The sequence below is a fragment of the Hemitrygon akajei genome, chromosome 5, assembly GCF_048418815.1.
Source record: "Hemitrygon akajei chromosome 5, sHemAka1.3, whole genome shotgun sequence".
Lineage (NCBI taxonomy): Eukaryota > Metazoa > Chordata > Chondrichthyes > Myliobatiformes > Dasyatidae > Hemitrygon > Hemitrygon akajei.
The window spans coordinates 20,161,508-20,185,738 of NC_133128.1; the positions used below are offsets into that span (position 1 = coordinate 20,161,508).

The 24,231-nt window shown below is 39.5% G+C and overlaps 1 protein-coding gene across 2 annotated transcripts; it reads right to left on the reverse strand.

The window, feature by feature from the left end:
• Positions 1–1,456: 1,456 nt before the first annotated feature.
• On the reverse strand, positions 1,457–22,909 carry ets2 (v-ets avian erythroblastosis virus E26 oncogene homolog 2). Of its 2 annotated transcripts, none has more exons than XM_073044960.1 (10): positions 22,682–22,909; positions 18,376–18,444; positions 15,374–15,482; positions 12,750–12,869; positions 11,156–11,356; positions 8,775–8,855; positions 7,445–7,678; positions 6,275–6,535; positions 5,228–5,346; positions 1,457–3,429 (listed from the first exon to the last, which is right to left on the reverse strand). In XM_073044960.1, exons 2-10 carry the CDS (start codon positions 18,436–18,438, stop codon positions 3,214–3,216), a joined length of 1,404 nt encoding a protein of 467 aa, XP_072901061.1. In that variant the 5' UTR covers positions 18,439–18,444; positions 22,682–22,909; the 3' UTR covers positions 1,457–3,213. The 2 variants fall into 2 exon arrangements, with proteins under 2 accessions (XP_072901061.1, XP_072901062.1); XM_073044961.1 differs by lacking the exon at positions 22,682–22,909 and adding an exon at positions 18,542–18,600.
• Positions 22,910–24,231: the final 1,322 nt, after the last annotated feature.

Consider the following 24,231-nt stretch of genomic DNA (forward strand, 5'->3'; position numbering starts at 1 on the left):
GAGTTTAACATCGGTAGCTGAGCGAAGGGCGCTGAGTAGGCTACGGTCAATTATGGAAAACCCTGAACATCCTCTACATAGCACCATCCAGAGACAGAGAAGCAGTTTCAGCGACAGGTTACTGTCGATGCAATGCTCCTCAGACAGGATGAAGAGGTCAATACTCCCCAATGCCATTAGGCTTTACAATTCAACTGCCAGGACTTAAGAACTTTTTTTTAAAGCTATTATTAATGCCTTTGAGTTAGTGATTTAGATGCATATCATATTATTACTGAGTTAAGTATTGTATGTAATGAGTTTTTGCTACAACAAGTGTATGGGACATTGGAAAAATGTTGAATTTCCCCATGGGGATGAATAAAGTATCTATCTATCTATCTATCTATCTAACTCTCCCACCTTTGATTATCAAGAATTTATCTGCTTCGGCCATAAATACTCAAAGGCTTTCCACCATCAGGAGGAAGATGTCTAAAGATTCCCGACTCAGACATAATAAAAACCTCAATCTTAAAGGGATGATGGTGTTTTAAAAAAAAAATTGTGACCATTAGTCCCTGATTGTCCATTAAATTTGCATTAATAACTGAAAGCCAGTTAGCAAGCAGGAATACCTATTCCACATCTATATTGTTAGGAACACTCTGGACCTTATACACTTCATTCATACCCCACCACTACTTGATCATTTCCTTTCGGAGTCACCTTATCTACAGATACTCCTGTGCCTCACGTCACTTCATGGCCACACGAACAATGTCTATAAGCTATCTTCTTATGTATTTATTGTGTTTTCTTTTTAAATTGTTCTTTATCTTTATTTTTTTTGTGGTGCATTGGATCTGGAGTAATGATTATTTTTTTCTCTATTTACAATTGTGTACTGGAAATGACACAAGAACAATTCAAAATTGTTTTATCGCCAGTGGGCGTGACTCTGGCCTCTCCAGCTTCTTCTTTAAGACAATCTGCCTATTCACTTTACTTACTGGAATATAAAGCAAATTACAGCTATGCAATGAAAAACAAACAGACGAGATTCTGGAAATCCAGAGCCACGCACATGGTCTCCCCATCCCCCACCACACACACAGTGCTGGAGGTCAGGAGGTCAGGCAGCATCTGTGGAGGGGAATAAACAATCAATATTTCAGGCCGAACCCTTCACAATGAGTGGAAAGGAAAGGGGGAGGGGTAGAGGAAGCCGTACAAAGCACCCAAACTGTGATACCTGCAAACAGAGCTGTGTTGTCTGCGAATGTGTCGTGTCTTGTACAGCCTGCTCCTTTTAAGCTTATTTTCCAGTAGGCTCTGGCCTTTATTGTAAAGGGAATGTACAAATACTTCTGATTATGATGTACAGATTTCTCCTGGGATCTATATAGATCTCTAATGGACAGAAACTTTGTTTAATTTTTTTTTAAAAATAGTGTTTCAAAAAAGTGCAAGGTACTTCAGAAAATTGATTTATTTCAAAAATATATCAAAACCACAACCATTTATACAAATAAACGATACAAATTCATGTTGCTATACAAAAACTGTACATTGTTCTGCATTCAGAAAGCCCTAATGGTATTAAAATACTTTCCTAACTCATTCAATTTAAAACAAATCTGAAATTCAATGCAGACGACCAGCTGCAACATTAGCCCCAAGGAGGGTTATAATTTATGTAAAAAAAAATTAATCCCCTTTTATCCTGTCTCAAAGTAAACTGGCATGCAGGAATTGTTTTTGAATTAAAGCAATTCAGTGGCTAATTGACATCTTCAGGTTGGATAGGTGCTTTTTCTTTGCAAATATGCAAGAGGTTTGATGTGTTACAGGGGAAAGCATACAAAAAAAACTTTACATTTGTTTTAAATCATTTTTTTGTTAATTAAGGACCAGTTCCATTGAATAAGTATCTATGTCCTCGAATCAACTTGCATTTCATGACCCAGTCATACACAAGTTGATTATATTTTCCATTGAATAACCAATAGAATTAAAGGGAAAATGCTCAAAGTGCTGAGAGGTATCAAAAATATTTGCTGCATCCCTATTAGCAAGCTATTGTTATGAAATATTTACAGAAGCTTTAGAATCCACAAGACGAAATTTTTTTTCATGATATCCTATGACTGCTACTGCCTTCTCACTATTTCCTGAAATCCTACAATTGTGTAAACTTCAAAGACTTGAAACTTTGCAGCAGCCTTGCACAATGCCCTAACCTTGGCAGCGAAGACCGATAAGTTGTGTGATAGGAAACAGCTGCCAGACATTTATTGTTGTGTTGCAATATTTAATCTTTGAATTTTTAAAAAAAAACGATACCTATCACGTATCTAATAAAATGGTTATTTTAGAGAAGCACTCCCATTTTAAACAATAGGCATATAAAAAAATAACCAAGATAGGCAATCTGGTTGGGTTTACAAGCTGTTACTGGAATAGATAAAGAAACCTGGGTAAATGTTATGTTTTGAAAATATTTCCTGATAATTGCTAGGCCACAGTTTAATACTTACATTTTGTTTAGCAGATACTGACCTTGAGCATCTGCTTCATATAGTGAAGTAATGAACATACAGGAGAATGTAGCATCGTCTGCGATCTACCAACATTTTTGTGGGCCTAAATATCTTATACAAGTCTAGCAAACCGTATCTATGCTAAGCTGATCTGTAACACAGAAATCTTGATCAGTTTCATGTGACAGAAATTTTGATTGGCTACAGGTGAAAGGTGAAAGGGCAGGTACTGTGCACCTGGGAGTGGGAGTGAGCTGCGCATACAAGCAAAAGCCTCCAACTTTATGGCAATTTCTTTGGTTTGAAACTTTTGTAAAATCAGCCTTACCCATGCCACGTTAAACCAGTTCTCACTGACACTGGATGGCTTGTAAATAGAGCTCATCCAATTAAGAATAAAGCTTGTTTTAGAATTTGGCAATTCACAATCAGAAGGATAAAACCACATTGCTAAACTAAACTGATGATACAACTTGTTAATACCGCACAACTCTACTAGATAAGAGTACAGGAAAATGTTTGTCACCAGTTCTATCTTTGGCAAAGCAAGACGCCTCTGTGGTACCACTCCTCATTATGCAACCACTGGCTGCATCTCTCACCACATCAGACCAGTTCAGAGTGAAATTTGACTACCACCCGTCACATTCACACTGCTAGCAACTTCAGCCACACAGACGCAGTAAACACTTCAATCCTCTGTGTCCGGCTGCACGCCCAGCTGTGCATGAAGCTCCTCCGCTGTGTAACCCAGCCAGTTGTGCAGGTCACAGACAAAGCGGTAGACGTATCTCTTGCCCGACGTCTTATGAATGATGTTCTTATCATAGTAATAACGCAGCCCACGGCTCAGCTTTTCATAATTCATCTTGGGTTTGTTTTTGCGCTTGCCCCATCGACGAGCAACCTGTGTGGCAACCAGAAATGAGCATTTAGTCAATATAGAAATGGAAGAAAATAGATCAGCGTGTGTCAGAAGTCAGTAATGGTCAACCAACACGTGAAAATTGGCATTGGAGTGTGACTACAATTGTTTTCTCACATCCTATACACCTCTCACATCTCCACTCAATTTTTGTTTCATCCTGTACAAGCAACTGAACAGCTCGTAATTTTTTTTGTAATCAGACTTATGAGTGTTGCTTTGATCCAAGCCCTGCCTATTTTCTAGAGGAGTGCCTTAACTTCAACCTAGCCCTCCTCGAGGTCCCTTGGCATTGGGTATCAAACTTGAAGGTGAGTTTATTATCAAAGTACACATGTCACCATCTACTACAACCCTGTGATTAATTTTCTTGAAAATAAATAAATACAGCAGAATCAATGAAAAACTATACAAAAGACTGGGAAATAACCAACATGCAGAAGACAAATGGTGCAAATGAAACTATTGGGATCACAAATCCCGAAAGAGGGCCTGTTCAGTTATCCTTGCTGGTTCAGGAACCGGATGTCTGCAGGGTAATAACTATCCCTAATCCAAGTGATGTGGCACCCAAGGCTCCCGTACCTCCTGCCCGATGGTAGTAGCGAGAAGAGAGCTCGGCCTGGATGGTGGGAACCTTGATGATAGATGTTGCTTTCTTGAGGCAATGCTCTCTGGTGGGGAGGGTTTTGTCCATGATGGTCTGAGCTGTATCCATCATTTTCACTAAAGAGTAGGCTGTCACTTAAGATGACGGAATGGAAAGTTCCATCTCCCAACTCTTGAGCAAGGACAACATGAAATCTATTCACTAAACATCACCTTCCTTTTAGTTACATTACAATTGAAGTTTGAAAGAAAAACTAAGAGTCAAACAGCAAAACCCTGAAACGCCCTGTTTAAATCAGAAGACACTTGATGCCTCTTATTCAAATGCTCCCTCCTAAGAATTCAGTATTTGACAATATTACAGCTTTTCAAGTTGTGGTATTTATTCTTCAAATTAGTTTGTGTAACTGTGTAAAATTGTATCTAGACTTGCTAAATATGAATAACTATTACATGCACTACCGAACAATTTCACCTCTAGTTCTTATACTAAAATCAGTACACAAATGAATGAACATCAAACTCAGTTGGAGACTGAAACAAGCTTTCAGAATCTGATGCATGTCCCTGCTGACTCTCAATAAATTTTTTGGTGCTTCAAGGAAAGCATCTTATCTGCTTGTATCATGGCTTGGTAAGGAAACTGTTCTGCCCAAAACCACAATCTGCAGAGGGTTGTGAATACAGCTTGGCACACCTTGGAAACCATCCTCTTTCTGGACTATGTCTATAATTCTCACTGCCCCAGCAAAGCAGCCACCATAAGAGACCCCGATTCCCTCTTCTTTCTGCCACCAGCCCAATTGGTCAGAAGTTACAAAAGCCTGAGCTGCTCTGTTTTAACAACTTTTGGACCATCATCTTATACAAGACAGATTCTTCACCTCAAAATCTACCTCATCACGGCCTTGACCCTTGACTGCATGCTACTTTCACTAACTGTAACATAATAATCAGGCATTCTGTTGGTTGTCTTTAACTTGTTCTACCTCGATTGACATACCAATGTGATGAAATGATCAGTATCGATGGCATGCAAAATGTTTTGCCACAGCACCTCAGAACACGTGATAATAATGAACTAATGATCTATTTTTCTCTGTTAAATGCTACTGGTATGACTACAGCACAGTACAGTTTTCACATGCACAAATGTGAGGGAGATTCTTACTTCATCAGGGTCAGTCAGTTTAAACTCCCATCCATCCCCCGTCCAGCTGATAAATGTCTGGCAGGATTTATCTGTCAGTAATTCCAAGAGAAATTGCCAAAGTTGAATGGGCCCACTTCCTGTGGAATTAAAAGAGGAAACAAGTTTTAAAATGTTATTTTTAAATACTTGAATCAGTATTTTGGAAACAAACTTGACAAAAAGGTTTTCAATTTACACCATGTGTGGCAGAAAACAAAAATTCTGGTACTCAAATGATTTGTGTGCGAACAGGAAGTGAGTGGTTTCTCATTTAGGAAAAATTACTTAGCTTGCACCGTTACAGTCACTTGCCTCATAGCTCAGTGTAAAATAGAAGTAAAGTGACTCATCACTAGGCTAGAGAGAAATGATAGATCTACAAAGGGCTGAACATTTATCTCCTCTCTACTCTTCGTGGATAGCAATCTCTTTCCAAAACTAAACTTTTTTTCCCCCCCTTTTGAATTTGTTGGTTTCCAGCAGAATAGCAGTGGGACACCGCTTTCTTTTGTTTGCCATATAGAAAATGATTCCAGGCTTGAAAGGCTTGTCATAGAAGGAACATCTGATGGCTTTGGGCCACTACTCGCTGTAATTCAGAAGAATGACGGGTGACATCATTGAAGCCCATCGAATGTAGAAAAGCCACAATAGAGAGAATGCGGACAGGAGGTTTCCAAAGGTGGGGGAGACAAAGACCAGAGAACAGCCTCAGAATAGAGGGATCTCCTTTTAGATTAGAGATGAGGGATTTCTTTAGCAATAGAGTGGTGAATCTGTGGAATTCTTTGCCACAGGTGGCTGTGGAGGCCAATTCATTGGGTATATTTAGGGCAGAGGTTGATAGATTCTTGATTAGTCAGGGCATGAAGGGATATGGGGAGAAGGCAGGAGTTTGGGGTTGGGGGGGGGTGGAAAAGAGGGGAAATGAATCAGCTGGCAGAACATACTCGATGAGCCAAATAGCCTAATTCTGCATCTTTATCTTATGGTCTAAAGAAAAGCATTGGAACAAAGATCTCTTACCGGTGAGTCCCGCAAGGACCGCAGCAGGGATGACTGGTTTCCCTAGTTCCAGTGGCTCTTTCCTCTCTTCGATGTAGTCTTTGAATGAGATATTGGGTTTGTTTGGACACAGGGAGTGGGTACAATCATCTTCAAAACTGTCCTGTGAAGGGACACGCTGCACATCACATAAAGATGACTGGCTGTTCCAAGATTTCAACAGGGGGTCTGTGCCATCAAAACTGTCTGCACTTTCAAAGGAACTCTGGGTTCTGCTCTCAACTGTAAAAGAGGACAAGTAAAATTCATTCTTCAACCATAGACAAGATCAGACCTACCCCATAATCTGCCCCAGGCCTCAACCCATTTCTACCTGTTCCATTTAACCCCCAATTTCAGGTTCTTTCCAAACAAATATTGCCTGTATCCTCCAAGCACCAAGGGCTCAAACCTCCACAATCCTTTGTAATGGGACTTCCATATAATCAACGTTCTCTGCAATAATTTATTTATATACTTACCTTAGCTTTAAGTGACCCTCCCTTCATCTTGTGTCTATATACTCCGAGACACTCTCATCATTGTAAACAAATATCCTATCATAACCTTACTTACTGCCTGTTATGCCACTGGCAGTTAGGGCAGTAATCAAGGTCTTCCACCTCTGGTGGTGTACAGGGCTTCAATCACGTCAGAGCTTCCTCTTGCTTTTTACTACTGTCAGTAACGCAAGTCCCAGGCGGAGACTCAGGAATACCATTGTACTGTGATGTAGAAGGGTTCTTCATTGCTGTTTCTGTGACAATTTTGTTAGCCCTGTGCTGAGCCCCTGAATCGGGAGGAATGGTGGACCACTGTTAGTCTGAGCTCTACCCTTTGACCTATTTGGCATGTGAGACCCTACCAAGAGCCAAAGCGAAATGTGCTGACTCCAGCCAACACAGCTCTCAGGGACATTAAGGCATGCACGCCTCAAAGCCAAGACAAGGCCCGTCATAACCCCAGATATTATTCAATTTCCTTTGAGGCCACCCTGTTCTACTGTATAAAATTTTCTACTTGAGGCAGTGGCTACTATCAGCAACCAACATTTCATAACCACCAGAAGTTTCCTCTTCTGAGCTCGTTGCTACCACTAGGTCAGACATTTTACATTCCATCTCCGTATGTAGCTTCACCACACATACTCACCAGGGACAATGACTCCCACGTGCAAGTTGCTGTCGGTTATTTTCTTTTGCCGCATGGAGTAGTAGTCCATCTCAACTTTATCCATTTGAGGATTAGCAAGGATTCCAAAACTGTGGTTCAAGCCAAGAAAATCATGGTTGTTTGAATGCGATGAAATCTGATGCAACTCAGAGAGGAAGCTTCCAGTAAAATCAGAAAACAGGTTCCCACACTGAAGCGGATTCGAATTGAATTCTAAAAATGTAAAAAAGCACTTCATTAAGAATGATATACAAACTACCTTTACAGTTTCCTTTGACTGGGATACAGCCAACAAACTTCACTGCAAAAAAAATGTTACCAGTTATTGCTTCCAATATTGTCTGGAGCTATTTGATCTTCTTTGGTGGCTACCACCACTTGGCTCCTATGTGGTAACTCACGTTTCATCCAACAAGTATACTCCCCCAGTTTCTTTCTTTCTCCAAACCATGACACAGTTGAGCTAATTGAACTGACCACTGCATGGAAAGTTGGATCAACTCTCATGCTCTGAATTCATGCTTAAACTTGCAGTCAAAGACCGAGCCAAAAGTCCACAATTTTCTCAAAGTGAAAATAAAACTTGCTGCTTTATTTTTAAAGAGGTCAAATTATATTGCTTCAGAGAGAGAAAAAAAAAATCAAGGAAACAAACTTTAGGTCAAATTGGTTACATTGGTATTCATCTCTGAGTTTTCTCTGAACCAAGATCAACAAATCCAATCTGTCCGTATTAAAAAATGTTTTAATAGTATCTGGCATGTCTTACACCACAGTTCTATAAATAGAATCACTTATAGAATTGAAAGCCTGCAATTTTGTGGGTTTCGTTAAGGCTATGCCTTGAGATCTTGTGCTCAAATTGGCCACACACACACACTCTGGTCCAGGCAGCATCCATGGAAAAGAGTCAATAGTTGACATTTTCTTTTAAAAATTATATCTTAACCAGTTACTATCAAAATACTGATGTGTACACTAGGTCTGTAAGGATTTCAAAATGTATCACCCTACGTCACTAGTTCTTGCAACTGGCACCCAGCAGGCACGAGACATTTCCCATGAAAAACATCTCACTGCTCTTGAGTTGTAAAAAATAATTTGCTGTTTCACTTGGCAGTAAAGATAATCATGAGGCACCTCTTTATTATGGGTAGGGTGTTTAAAGAACCTAGGAGCAGCACTGCATGCCTTGTGCCAACAACAATTTTGCACGTGCCATCTTAGGCACGCATTTCACAGGTTTGCCACCCTGGGCTAGCAGGTCATTGTCAGGATATACTTCCTAGCGGATTTGAAAAGGACGTACCTATCGAATCATTTTCCACCCAGCTTGAGCTTCCACTGGTAAGAGCAGAGTTCCCCAGTTGCTGCAATGCTTCCTGGCAATCTAGAATAATAAGAAAGAAACAAATTACTAAAGGTGGCAAAAATAAGATTGCAAAAATTACAAAGAATACTTATGATTTTACATGAGGACTGACTGGACTCCAAAATGTCAATTCGATACCTTGGATCAGAATTACTTGACAGCTCAGCTGAGATCTTATCCAAGAGGACCCCAACTTTGTTGTAGGGTCTGGAGGCTTGTGTGACCTGGAGAGCTACGTTGGCTGGAGTCAGGTCCTTGTGCTTTGATTCTTGGTAGGGTCACCCATGCCAAACAAATCAAAGGGTGGAGGCCTGACTAAGAGTGGTCCGTGGGCCATCCAGGTTCAGGGGTTCAGCTTGGGGCTAACAACCCTGACTGGTTTGAAAAGAAAACTTATGGAAAAAGCAATGAAGATGGAGGACCTACTTGTTGCCCAAAGTGCCAGCAGCAGAACAGGCAGTAAGCAAGTCACCTGAGATCCAGAACCTGAGATATGGTAAAGCCAATGTTGCAAATCTACAGACTTTAACATGCTGGCACTGAAAATGAGAGATGGGAATCAAGCTAGCCCTCTCTGCATTTAAGAGATTCCCCTTGTCTTCACTATTCAGCATCAAAACAGCTGCTGTGATCATAGACACCCACTGCAAATGTAAACAATCTGATTTGCAAAATTAAATGTTTAAAAATGAGCCTTTTAGCTGGGCTTCATTCTTTTAGAGAGCTCGAGGTTGACCTGAGCACTTCGTTTTGATATTCATATTCAAAAATAGCTCATCATATTGCCTTAATATGTAGTTAAAATCTGGGAGAGTCTGAAGGGATTAAATCCAATCTTATTCACCAAATCATTTTCCCAATCAAACCAGCTGGTGAAGCCTCATGGCATCTTCAATACAGAGAGTGATTCAGTCTGTAATGAAATAGATTTCTGTAATCTCATCCCATATTTGATCTCAACAGTGGCTTTGTGGTCAAATAGAGAGCAGGACACACTAACCTACTGCAAAAGGATTTTGTTGGAGCAATTTTGAGAGAGGAGCTTTACATCTGACATATGCCAAACTGAATTAGGAATGCAACACACCTAACCATTATAACAAAACATGTGTTAATATACAACTTGGGCTTAAAGCTCACTGTTATATGATGAAGTTGATTGGGTTAGAACTTTTCTTCCCTACAACGCAAGAGATTGAGGGGAGATTTGATAGGGGTATATGAAGGGTATAGATTTAATAGAGGTATACGAAGGGTAAATGCAAGCAGGCTTTTTTCTACTGAGGTTGGGTGAGACTAGAACTAGTAGTCGTTATTGAAAAAGGTGGAAGGTGAGATGTTTAAGGGAGAATGCTTTCACTTAAGAGTCTGGAATGAGCTGCCAGCAGAAGTGGTGGAGTCAGGTTCAATTTCAACATTCAAGATAAATTTGGAAAGGTATATAGATGGGAGGGGTATGGAGGGCTACAGTCCAGGTGCATGTCGACGGGAGTAGGCAGATTAATAGTTCAGCATCAATTAAATGTGTCGAGAGCCTGTTTCTATGCTGTAGTGCTCTAGGACAAGTTATCTTATCCAGTGATTAACTGAAACATAGAAATCTGAAAAGCTAGAGCATTGGTGTTTGCTGCTCTCCAAGCGATTCTAGAATTGGCCTCCGGGTTAAAACATAGAACATTACAGCACAGTACAGGCCCTTCAGCCCATAATGTTGTGCTGACCTTTTAAACTACTCCAAGATTAATTGAGTCCTACCCTCCTACCTAGCTATCCATTTTTCTATCATCCATGCACCTATCTAAGAGTTCCTTAAATGTCCCTAATGTATCTGGCTCTACCACCACCCTGGTAGTGCATTCCACACACCCACTGTGTGTGTATATATATAAAAAAAATTCATCCTTATAATTTTAAGGTGATTGGGAAAAAAAGTATGTCCCCTTGTATTGGCCATTTCCAACCTGGGAAAAGATTCAGTCTGTCTCTTATCAAAGAAGGGAAACTTAGGCTGTTATCATTGCTTGAGGAACAAAGTACTTGCATTCTTGTGGGTAGGAAATGTGATGCTGTTTGTAATTGAATGGTCACATTATTTACAATCAGGTTTCATGCACAGGCTACCAAAATATGGGAGAACAGACAAGACTATTAGAGAGAAGTAAAAGATAAGGGGGGAGATAAAAGTTAAAAGACTTTATATCCATCAGTAAACATTTGAAAATAATGCAGAACAGTTTCTCCTGATTTAGAAATGCTTATAATTGAGTCATTTGTTCCACACTTTTTAAAATGGGAAGTGTTTCAGGGCACTGCTGTACCTTTCATTAGCTGTTCCAAGTGTTCCCAGAGAATATCTCCAATGAAGTCAGGTGCCAGCTCCAGAAAACATTCTTTCCCAAGGTCACAGAGAACTCGACCAGTCTTGTAGAATTTTTGGAAGTTGACGTTCTGCAGACTGAACTCATTGACAGCCCAGTGCAGCCACTGACTAACTTGCTGCTCAGTCCAAACATGAGGGTCTGGGAGGAAGAGGAAAGTGTCAAGTTATTGCAAAGCTTGGAAAAGAAAAAAAATCATAAAATGCTGGAGGAGCTCAGCAGGTCAGGCAACATTTATGGAAAAGAATTAAAAAATTGACGTTTCTGGCTGAGATCATTGCCTGACCTGTTGGGTGCCTCCAGTACTGTGTGTGTGTTACTCTGGATTTCCAGCATCTGCAGAATTTCTTGTGTTTTGGGAAAAAAAATCTACTGTTTAAGACAAACTAACCATGCAGTTTCTCCAAAGCTGAATTCTTTTGTTTAGATTCGTTCAAGTTTTTCCATATGGTGGCACTGACAGGATTAAGACGTGTATACTGCATTAATCTGAATGCATTTTAAAAACGGGAAGTGACTGTGCCATCTCTAAAAGTAGAACTAAAATGTCATCAACTTCATTCAAGTTTATTCTGCTGAAGGCGGTGACTGATCCTGCTGTATGGTCAAAGGCTGGAGTTCCCCTCTGGCAGCGTGCACCATTCATAACCACATACTTCGCACACTTCTCAGAAAGTGTTACTAAGCAACAATTCAAACCAAGCACCCACAGTACATCTCCACATCCCTAAATGCACCCAGTCTTCAGCTTGGAAAACAAAATCATTTCACACTTATGAATCAAACTTATCGTCTTTCTCTTTAACCAGCCTTTGATTGACAGGAATTGCAATTAACTGAGTCACAGATATAGTACAGAATCAGACCCTTCGGCCCACTTTGTCTCTGCTGATCCATCAACCACATTCTACATTGAGTCCTTATTTTTATTCTTCCCATATGACCATCAATTTCCTTAGATTTCCACTCTCCTACACACTTGGGACAATTAAAACTAGCCAATAGCCCTACAGACCAAATGACTTCGAGTTTAGGGAAAAACCAGATTACCTAGAGGACACCCATGGGGTCACAGGAAGAATGTACGCATTTCAGACCATCAGGACCCGAGATGTGGATTAAATTAGGTCCCTGACACTGAGACAGTGGCTCTACTAGCTGAGTTGCTATGAATCTATCAGTTTTAAAGATCATATTCCAATGGGTGTCTTTGGTGGTTTGATGCAATTGTATTTGGATTTGCTATTCTGTGGAGCTCCCTTTCTAACCAATAAACATTTATGTACACACGGGATGCGATACCGGTCAACCAATACTTATTTTCCATTCCTAGTCAACTTCAGGTGCGTGCTGGTAAGCCTCCTCTTGATGCCAGTCCAGACACTGTGGTGATGCTATGCTATAGAGCAACCAGTTCCAGTATTTTGACCCAGCAACAAACTGTGCTCACATATCATTCTAAAAGTCTGTGGTCACTTGCAAGAACTTCACTCAACTACGAGTTAAGTACAGCGTCTCCTATCCAAATGGTCACCTTTAGGGATGCCGAGGCGCTGGCTCTCTTTGACGAAACCACTGAAGCTCTCTTTGAGTGCCTGGCTCATGACCGCCTTGCTGACAGGTGTTAGGAGGGGAACTTCATTGGTTCCAACATCTGCAGTGAGAGACAAAAAGCCAAGAAATAACACCTTCATCCCGAAAACGGCATTCCATAAAGCAAGCATTCCCTTTCAATGTTTTGTTGATGTGCTGAACACATTCTGACCCACTAAATACATTAAGTTTTAAGATAAGACAAAGTAGCAGGATGTTTGACCATTCCACTTGAACTTAAAGATCCAAGCTGTACTTTAATGATACCAGTATCAACAGGAGATTTTGGAATGATGTGAAATATTGCTAATTTATTGTCCCAGGAAACTTGCACTCAGTGGCCACTTTATTAGGTACACCTGCTCAATAAGGCAAATATCTAAATCAGCCAATCATGTGGCAGCAACTCAATGCATAGAGCATGTTGTCATGGTCAAGAGGTTCAGTTGTTGTTCAGACCAAACATCAGAATGGGGAAGAAATGTGACCTGAGTGACTTTGACCATGGAATGATTGCTGTTATCAGATGGGGTGGTTTGTGTATCACAGAAACTGCTGATCTCCTGGGATTTTCAGAAACAGTTTCAGAAGCTGAGAGAGAATGGTGTGAAAAACAAATAAAATCTGTGAGTGAAAACTCCTTGTTAATGAGAGAAGTCAGAGGAGAATGGCCAGATTGGTCCAAGCTGACAGGAAGGCAACAGTAATTCAAATAACCAGTTGTTACAATAGTAGTGTTCAGAAGAGGATCTCTGAAAGCACAACAGATCAGAGTTTGAAGTTAATGGGCTACAGCAGCAGAAGACCATGAACATATACTCAATGGCCACATTATTAGGTACAGGAGCTGCCTAATAAAGTGACCACTGAGTGAGAATTGGGACTCATAAGCCTTTTATTGTAAAGGCATGATATTTTAATTACTTTCAAATGGAGACCCGAATTATATAGATATGTCTTTTAGAATGTCTTAAAGCCCTTCAAGCCAATGACGTACTTTGGAAGTGTAGTCTCTGTTGTAATGTATCCCACTTGTAACACAGAAAGCAGCTACAAAGTGGTAATGACCAGTGTTTGGCACCACGACTAGATCTGGACACCAGGGATAACTTACTTAATCTTCTAACTCATATATGTCAAACTCAAGGCCCGCGGTGGAATTATCTTTGGCCCGCGAGATAATATCTAATTACTATTAAAGCTGGCCCCAGTAATCGAAGCGCCTATGGCGTATGATATGGCTAATGCTGAGTTTATTCAGGTACCAGGTTTTCAGGGTTTTTAGTGTTTATTCGGCAGTCTTCTTCATAAGAAACGGAATTTGTAAAGTGAAACACTTTGTAGTTATAGCAGAGACTGAGACACATGAGAGCAGGCTGAAAAAACGGAGGCAATGAAAGCTGCGTTCGCACGTGTCCGACTGATCCGGCCCGCATGAAGCTGCATTTTGCTCAATCCGGCCCGTGACCTAAAATGAGTTTGACACCCCTGCCTAGTGCTTTAAGCTACTTGGTTGAGATTAGTGCACTGGTTTTGTCTTTGAAAAAAAATGGAAATCTTAGATTTGAATGTGGGTGATGTCACAAGCATAATGGAGTAGGAAGTTCAAAGCCAAAATGGGCCCTATCATTTCTCAAGTGCTGGATTACTAAATTTGCCAATACCTTGCATTTATTTATTCTGGCTAACAGTAGGGAACAATGATAGACCAAAAATAATTGCTGGTAGAACTCAGCGGTCAAACAGCATCTGTGGAAGGAGAAACCAATCAATGCTTCGGGTCAGAGGCACTTCCTTTTGAAATAGCAGAGGGAATATTGGTAATCTATTTCCTTGAACCAAGGAAAAGCCCAAACCACTGACTGGTTTCTCCTTCCGCAGATGCAGAAGCTGTATGACTAGCCATGTTTTGTCAGCATTTCATTTTTGTTTCAGATTCCAGTTTTGTTTCTCTAGGGTACTGATGGATGGAGAATCTGATATTTTAGTGCATCAATGGGCACATACAGTGCGGAGCCATAGGGGAAATGAAAGTTTAGTTTTGAAAACATTTGTATTTTAAACCATCAGATTGTTCCCTAAAATAGAAATCAAAGACACTGTTAGAAACAAAACTGCCTTGTCCTTGCCTTCATGAAGCATTGTCCCAGACTGGGATACAGTTCCAATTTTGCTCTTTGATTCCTTACCCAAGTTATCATGGGTTGATGGTGGAGATGCCAAAAAAAACTAACTATGCTCAAACTAAAGTTCCAGTTAATAAAAATCCATTCTTCTCACAAGAGTTATCAAAGAATGATCAAGAGCAGAATTCATTTCACCATCCCACATCTTCTATTGAACAGAGGGCCAAAGTCAAATAATATTCTAGCTCCTGAGCTGGAAGAATATCAAATCGGACATAGAGACATGGGATTGTGCAACAAAGTGACCAATGCCAGCCCTGCTGATGTGTTTATTTATTAAAATCTGCACTAATAACATCAATGTGGACACCAAAGCTGCAGATACACACATTGTTCTATTAACAGTAACTAATGTTTCCAAGTTATTGACATATTTTACCATTTAGTAAGGCAGACATGCCAGTTGGAACCTCCTGCACACTTTGCTCTTCATCGAAATGTGATAAGAACCCATCAAATGGTTCGTGCATGTCAAATGCTGATTGACGCTGAAAAGGAAGCAGTAACTACATTAATTTTCTTTACAAACAAACAATTTATCCTTGTTACCAGATGAGATTCATAAGTAAAATTAATTCAGATCTGGTATTACATTTGAGATTAACAGTTTCTGAGTAAGGAATGGGGCTTTACTGTTTGATGTGTTGTTAACATAGCTACTAATTAGAAGCATAAAGCACTTCAGCACAGAAACAGGCCCTTCAGCCCATCTAGTCTGTGCCAAACAAGCCCCATCTATCTGCACCTGGACCAAACCCCTCCCCATCCACGTACCTATCCAAGATTCTCTTAAATGTAGAAATGGAATCCATGCAAATAGGTGGGCATAGCCTCCTCATGCTAGAGGGAAAATTGACTCATTCATAATTTTGGCACTAATATCAGCAACTGTTCTATACATGTGAAGAGGCCTGGTGGAGACTGTTTCTAGATCAGAATCTGTAGTGAATTTTCAGTAGTAAGGGGAACCACATGCGAATTGGTGATAATATCTCCTCCTTGCTGATGATTAACACTGGTGCACCTCAGGGGTGTGTGCTTAGTCCACTGCTCTACTCTCTCTAAACCCATGACTGTGTGGCGATGCATAGCTCAAAATACCATCTGTAAATTTGCTGATGATAGAACCATTGTTGGTAGAATCTCAAATGGAGATGAGAAGGCATACAGGAATGAGATGTGCCAACTACAGGAATGGTGTTACAGCAACAACCTGGCACTCAAGGTCAATAAGACGAAAGAGCTGATTGTGGAGCTTGAAGAGATTTGGTACGTCAACAAATACACTCAAAAACTTCTAAAGATGCATCGTGGAGAGCATTCTGACAGGCTGCATCACAGTCTGGTATGTTGGCAGGGTGGGGGGTGGGGGGTGTTGCAGCTACACTGCACAGGACAAAGAAGCTGCAGAGGGTTGTAAAGTTGGCTCCATCTTGGGCACTAGCCTGCAAAGCACGCAGGATATCTTCAGGGAGCGGTGTCTCAGAAAGGCAGCGTTCATTATTAAGGAACTCCAGCCCTTTTCTCACTGTTACCATCAGGTAGGAGATACAGAAACCTGAAGGCACACACTCAGCGATTCAGGAACAGCTTCTTCTCTTCTGCCATCTGATTCCTAAATGAACATTGAACCCGTGAACACCACCTCACTTTTTTTAATATATATTATTTCTGGGTTTTTTTTCCTGGGTTAAACTATTCAATATATGTATATTGTAATTGATTTCCTTATTTATTATTTTTTTTCCCTTCTATATTGTGTATGGCATTGAACTGCTGCTGCTAAGTTAACAAATTTCACGACACATGCTGGTGATAATAAACCTGATTCTGATTCTGAACATCAGACACTATTTAAACAGCAAGAGCACGATGCTATGCAAGCTGTTTTCTAAGTCATCCTCATATAGGGGCTCCCTATCTTTAATGTTTCTGGATCAAAGGTATAGCAGTTGCTATAATGGGAAAAATATCTAACAAGGTATAACACTAGGCATTTAGAAATGAATAGCAAATATAATCTTGTTCTGGTAGAATTTAATAAGTGAAATAATTTAAATTGGAAGTACCAAGTGAAAAGAACAGTTTTTCGAATGTTATCCTTGGTCTACAAACTTTGACCAGGCCTAAACAGTAATAAAACAAGTAAACAACAGCACAGGAATCTACACTTTGTACTGTTAGAGTGAATAGGACTGGACTCTGTCTCAGCCTGAAACATTGACTGTTGATTCATTTCCACAGAAGGTGCCCGAGCTGCTGAGTTCTGCCAGAGCTTCGCTTGATTTCCACATCATAAACACAAGATTTTATAGATAAGCTGAATAGGAGCTTATTTTTCCCAGCGATTATCTCGCTATTTGAATTACCTACAGGTTCACCAGACTATTTAATCAAGAGCACACCCACACATTGAGTAAACTAGAAAGTCATGTATGGTATGAGTTAAACATTCATAGAATTACTCATCCAGTAGCGTATTGATTATAACCAAGGAACATTTTGTACCCCTGTTTCTGATTACACTAATGCATTAGCCTCCACACCAAGACATCACAAAATATTACACACTACATGCCAGAAATTATGCTGATTTAGAAAGTTCTATCTGAGAAGTCAGTGGAAGTAGGTTCAGTTTTAACTCTTAGGCGCAAGTTACACAAATTGCATGCCAGGAAAAAATTAGGGCATGTGACTAATTGGATAGCGTGCTTTCATATGTATAGTTTAGCAAACCTCTAGGTAGTTTACTTGTCTAAGATTACAAATTGAAAATTTGTCCAAATCATTGTTTTAACAGGAACCTACCCAAAGAAATACCAATCTAAAATGAGAAAAATATTCATTCATGTTGCTTTGATTAACCAGGGTGACAATATTAGAAAATATAACATTAATGATATGAGAAAAAGGGAATCTTTCACCACTGGTAGTATACAGAAATGGAATAATTTTACTCATGCAGAAGGGCAGAATGGATTCCCCTAAAACTAAGATGAAAGCCTAAGCAATACACTCACTTTGCAGGTAACGTTAGCACTTAAGTCAACATTTTTTCAGATCCTTACGGCACCTCTAAAAAAAGGCCTGGTATGAAATCAGCTCAAATAGCTTAAGGGTGATCTATTAGCTTACAAAATAAACACCTATCAGAAATCTGCATGATTTTCTGCAAAAGTAAGCTTGGACTCAATATATTCCCCTCTGCATTATAGATTACATACATACCATAGCCCCACTTTTTATAATTGTTTTCAATTAGACATACCTGGCTCAAAAACATAAGCTACACAGGCTGCAAGACATTCTCTAAAGTGTGAAAGGCTTACACTCTTAAAGTGTGATGCAGTACAAGTTCAGTATTGTATAATTAAACCTTACCTTAAGTATGCCTCGGGATTCCAAAGCTACAGGGGCTTCCTGATCTCTCATGAAGTCACACATTTTGATCTGTGGAGGTCAAAAGGGAAAACGATTAAATTAGCATAAACAATTCCATTTCTGGGAATGAGCTACATTTTTGCTGGCAGTTGGAATTTAAAATTACTTAGTGTAGAGTAAAGCAGCTTTGCCTGTTGACTCCAGTTTCTTGACAGCCAAAACTGAAATGAGATCACTTTAGTTTAGAATACATAAAGTCAGGTCAAGTTTAGTGAAAGCTTGTTCAATGTAAAGCATTTTTGTCAACTGACTCTTTTCATGTCTGCCAAAGTCAATATTTCATCAGAATCAAATCTGTCAAATGTGTTTTTTTTTATTTGGCCTTGATCCTGACAAGCGTGGATGTACCAGACAATATAACATTTTATTCCATTTACACCTGATGAGCACACAAGGTAGTTATGAGTCAGAGATGGCTCTGGATTGCAGATATGCCTGTGTATGTTGGCTGGAACCCAGAAGCCACAACCTTAAGGTCTGCTCCAGGTTAGATCTTGTACCAGGTAAGTTTGTTCTGTCTGGGGTCAAGACAATATTTTACATAACCAATATTCAAATAACCTCAATAAAACTTTTTAAAAAGATGACTGAACTTACATTTTCATTGTGGATAAGATTATTCAGATGGAATATCTTGAGCTAGTTCATTTTAATTTGACTTGGACAGATTTTAATCAGATATAACTTTCTGGAGCCAAAAGGAATTTGTTTGTTGAAAATTTTCATAAACTCCCATAACAGAATTGTCTCACAATGGATCTTGTTAGAAAGACATTTTCAACTGGCCCACTTTACGTCTTCCACTACAGCACTTTAAAACCTTCCTTTTAAATGCATCCCCAATTCTCTCTGAATACATGCTTACTCTGGCAAAGTGACTATTTTGTAAAACAGCAGTAATGAATAATGGCTCCATACAGGCAAATGCATAAACAGAGGCAAACGAGAGATCAGCTTCAGTCACATACATGGGGCAGATTTTACTGATTACCGTGTTCTGTGTGGGTGGAAATGCATAGAAGGCTTTTCAAATGCAAGCCGGTGTCTCACATGAGAGTGCACATTTCGGGGAAGAGAATGTATTTAGCATATTCTATTTCTGTGCCAAGTCTGTAGTTTGTAAACTCGAATGAAGTAGTTTACATGAATACTTTCAACTTTAAATACAATAATTGCAGAGAGTGTATGCCATCATTTCTCAAGCCAGCTCATCTTCCTAATCCTGCGGCTCTCAGACAATATATTCAGTTTAAACTTCTACTTTGCACACATTGCTCAGGGCAAATACATCACCGAAGTTAAATCATATTAGAGATTAGCTTTGTGTGGCTCATACATCATTCGTCAGATGATCACAAGTTAATTTCAGTGTAATTAAATACGCCCACATCTCAAGCACCTGGTCAAGGTAACCTCTGTCAAAATAGTACTCTGATTAATATTTAATCTATAACGAAAGGCAGGAACATTTTAGATGAATGAAGTCTACTTTAAGATTGTTACTGTAAGTAGGTTCTGTAAAGATTATTCTTTAAGAGACTCCACCCTGCCTCCTTTGAAGACTTTATCTGGAAATCGTAAGTAAACCTTCAAAGGAAAGCTAAATGAGGTTAGCTGTTCCCTGGGTAGTCTATCAGTGATGCTGGAGGGAGTGTTTAGTACTGTTTGCTCTAATGTTTTATGATAACATGGGAAATAACCTCTCCAGACAGACCACATATCAACAACTTTGTTCCTCAATTGTACATCAAGAGTCCACTTATTTGTTTAGTCTTAATGGCCAAAAGAGAATCTGGAAACAAGATGATAAAAAAAATGAGATATCTGATTAGAGGGCCTGCTTGATTTGGAAATGATCAGGGAAGCAATGACAACACTACACTTCTCTGCCAATCTTGACTCAGTGGTAGCCATCTTTGCTTTTTCAGATCATTGCATTTTAACTTTTGCTCATGTCAAGACCTGAATATCCCACTATTGTATAAGTGCTACACTGTCCGGACCAGCTGAGATGTTAAACTGCGAATATGGATGATCCGTGGGAAGCGATTCATGTTAACTCTGAAAAAGGAGGGAGGGAGTTGCATTTTGTGATCTGACCAATGGCAAACAAAAATGGTGAAATGTTACCTAGCCAATGACCTTATGACAGTCTAGGGAACCTTGCTGTGCACAATTTGGCTGAGAGCCTTTATTATATTTCCAACAATGACAGCAATTCAGAGGCCTGAAAGCATGTGACAATGTTAAGGTCATAAAATGTGCACCATAAATCCAAATTCTTTGCTTCAAAATGCAACTATGGATCAAGTAATTCAAGGTGACTAATGCATACTTTCCTTGCACTACTTATGCACTGTTGAATGATGTGTAATTTAAAAAAAAAAGCAAAAAGCAGCTAAACTTTGGATACAACCCTGCCTTTACTGCACACTCAAAGATAGATGAGCTTGCCTTTGAGATATGTTTGGAGTGAGCGTTCAAAGCCAATGTATTATCAAAGTACATACATGTCATCATATACAACCCTGAGATTCATCTTTTGCATGCATACCAAATAAATCAAATAACCTTAACAGAATCAATGCAAGACCACACCAACTGGGCATAGAATCAGTGTGCAGAAGTCAACAAACTGTGCAAATGCAAAGATATAAAAAAAATAAAAGATAAATATCAAGAACATGAGATGAAGAGTCCTTGAAAGTGATTCCATAGATTGTGGGAACATTTCAGTGGTGGGGCAAGTGAATCTGAATGAAGTTATCCACTTTGGTTCAAGAGCCCTGAAGGTTGAGGGGTAGTAACTGTTCTTGTGCCTGATGGTGTGAGTCCGAAGTACCTACTTCCTGATAGATAGATTTGTAGATTCAAGGGAATATTTGATGAGGAAAAAAAGAAATAAATCAGGACTATGCTCTTTGTAATTAAGAATGAAAGGCAATATTATTAAAGCATGCATAATTTGCAAGTGGCTTGACAAAGTGGATATACCATGAGGATCTCTCTCCTGCAAACAGGGAGACATTGTTTTAGGATAGAACATCAGCTATATAACAAGCAACACACACAAAATGGTGTGTGTGTGTGTGTGTGTGTGTGTGTGTGTGTGTGTGTGTGTGTGTGTGTGTGTGTGTGTGTGTGTGTGTGTGTGTGTGTGTGTGTGTGTACGCGTACTTGAATTTCCAGCATCTGCAGATTTTCTTTTCTTTGTAACTATACAACAAAGAGGGTTGGGAATCTTTTCGATGCTCGAATCCAGAGAGTTATGGATGCAATTCCATTAAATATATTCATGACTGGCACAAACTTTTGTAGAAGGATTATAGGTGATCAGACAGGAAGGTGGAGTTGAGGCCAACAGTCAGATCAGCCATAATCTTAGTGAATACCGAACCATCTCTCCCCCCCCCCCCCACTAGTTCTTGTTTTCATTATACAGTATTTGTTTCACCTTTGTGTTTTAAGTGCTATTATATTCACGTCAGGTAGGATCTGCTCCAAAGGATTTGCAGCAACCATTTAGTAATATTTTCTAGGAAACTGTAAGTAACATTAAACACCCATATAAAACTGACACCAAGTCCATGTGAAATACAGTGGTCCATATATACATTACGTTTTGTGCACCAAGTACTGATAATTAATCTTCATTAAGGTGAAACCAGATGCAAATTTAACAAATCGAGTTCACAATGGAAGGAGACGTTAACTCCAACCGAGCGAGACGGCCGCAAAGAGAGATGATGCTTCGGGCGCACTCCAGAGGAGAATAGTCTTTGCAAGTTTGCATTTTTAATATAGTTGCATTCTGAAAACCACCTCTGCTGAACGGAGATGAGCGTTTAAACCACAGCGACTTCAATCACACAGCTGAAAAAGCCACTATCAAACCCATGTGGGGGCTGAACGGCGCGGTTCGGAGTTTTCCTGTCGGTTGATTGAAATCCCTCTTTCTCAAAAAGCTTTAAGATATACTTAATCACTCGCTGTATGATAAACACAGCGACATCCCCCCCCCCACCCACCACCACCCCAATTCGAAGATAATCGAGTTTGTGTCAAGTCTGGGTATTGAAATGCGAACGTGGGCACCAATAACTGACATGCGAATCGCAAACAATTCTGTTGTATTGTAAAGCCGAGGCGATTCCCAAACAAAAGAGATCAATCAGACCACATATCTCATTGGGACACTCCGGTCAATCCAGAAGGTCGCCATCTAAATGCATAATGCGGTACTTACTGTAACTTTTGGGTCTTAATTGTTATATCTCACAGTCCACGAGCCGTTGCTTAAAACTCAAAACACGGTGTGTTTAATAGATCCGAGGGTGAAAGAAGCGTGCCAATTGCAGGCGAGTATAAATTCTCCCGTGGAAATTCACTCTGAATCACCAGTACAGTTACTGAGGTCACACTCTTAAGCAATCTATAGAAGCACTATCGGAGCCTCGCCTTTTACATCAATTCCCACAACTTCGCTTATTCGTAAGTTTCTCTTCATTGGACAACGTCGGAAGTAGGAGGAGTTTAAAAAAAATCATCACCAAACAAGGTTAACTTGCCAAGTGGTTTATTTCCTGATGTTATAGCAACCACAAGCGAGTCACATGACGATGCAGGGTTTTTCTTTATGAATGATATCCACGAAAACTTTTCTATCTTGACATCTAAAATACACATGCGGTCAATGTTTCATTAACTACGAACCTGAGAGACTTGTGCAACCCCTGATCTTTAGAAATATTTCGGAATATTTTACAATTAAGAACCCAAGCAAACCCTCTGAAAGAACACCTTTACGAAAATACACCTTCTCAGGAATCGTCTTCGGCTCGTTGTAGCCGCCACCTCCTGACTCAGGGCGTTATCGACTGTGTTAAGGATTACACAGGATCCTATGCTCCGTTTCATCATGAAAGATGAGGTTTTTTTTCTGATTTGTATAAAATTATGTTCAAGTATTTGTATACCGAGATCACCTTCTAAAGGCGACACCCATCAACGAGGACTCTCGTCACTCAAGACGTGCTCTCTTCTCGTTGCTACCGTCAAGGAGGAGGGACAGGAGCCTGAAGATACACACTCAACATTTCACGAACAGCTTCTTCCCCTCCGCCATCAGATTTTTAAATGGACAACGAAGCCATTAATACTGCCTCACTATTACTTTTTCTATCTTTTTGCACTACTTATTTAATATATATATAATTATTGTAATTTATAGTTTATTGTGTTATTATTGCGACATTCTGCTGGCGTAAAACAAAGTTCACATCATATGCCAGTGATATTAGACCTGATTCTGAATTAGAGTGCAGTAACTATACTTTTTGCACTGCATTTGTACAGTAAAAACACCTTTCAAGTGTGTTATTGGGAAAAAATTGCCTATGAAAATTAAAATTAATCGATTTTGAGCTTTGATATGGATATTAATCATACTGTTTTATAGTCAATTTTTAATTAATATTGTTTTGTCAAAATATGAAAAATTGAATCCATATTTAAAATTCATTGTATTTTAAAAAGTTCTAAGTAAATTTATTATTAAAGTACATATATGTCACCACATACAATAATAAGATTCATTTTCTTGTTAGGATACTCAATAAATATATAGGATAATAACCATAACAGAATTAATGAAAGACCACCCAATTTGGGCATTCAAACAGTGTACAGGGACAACAAACTATACAAAATACAAGAAAGAAAGAAATCATACTTATAAATAAATAAGCAATAAATATCAAAAACGTGAGGTGAAGAGTCCTTGAAAGTGAGTCTATA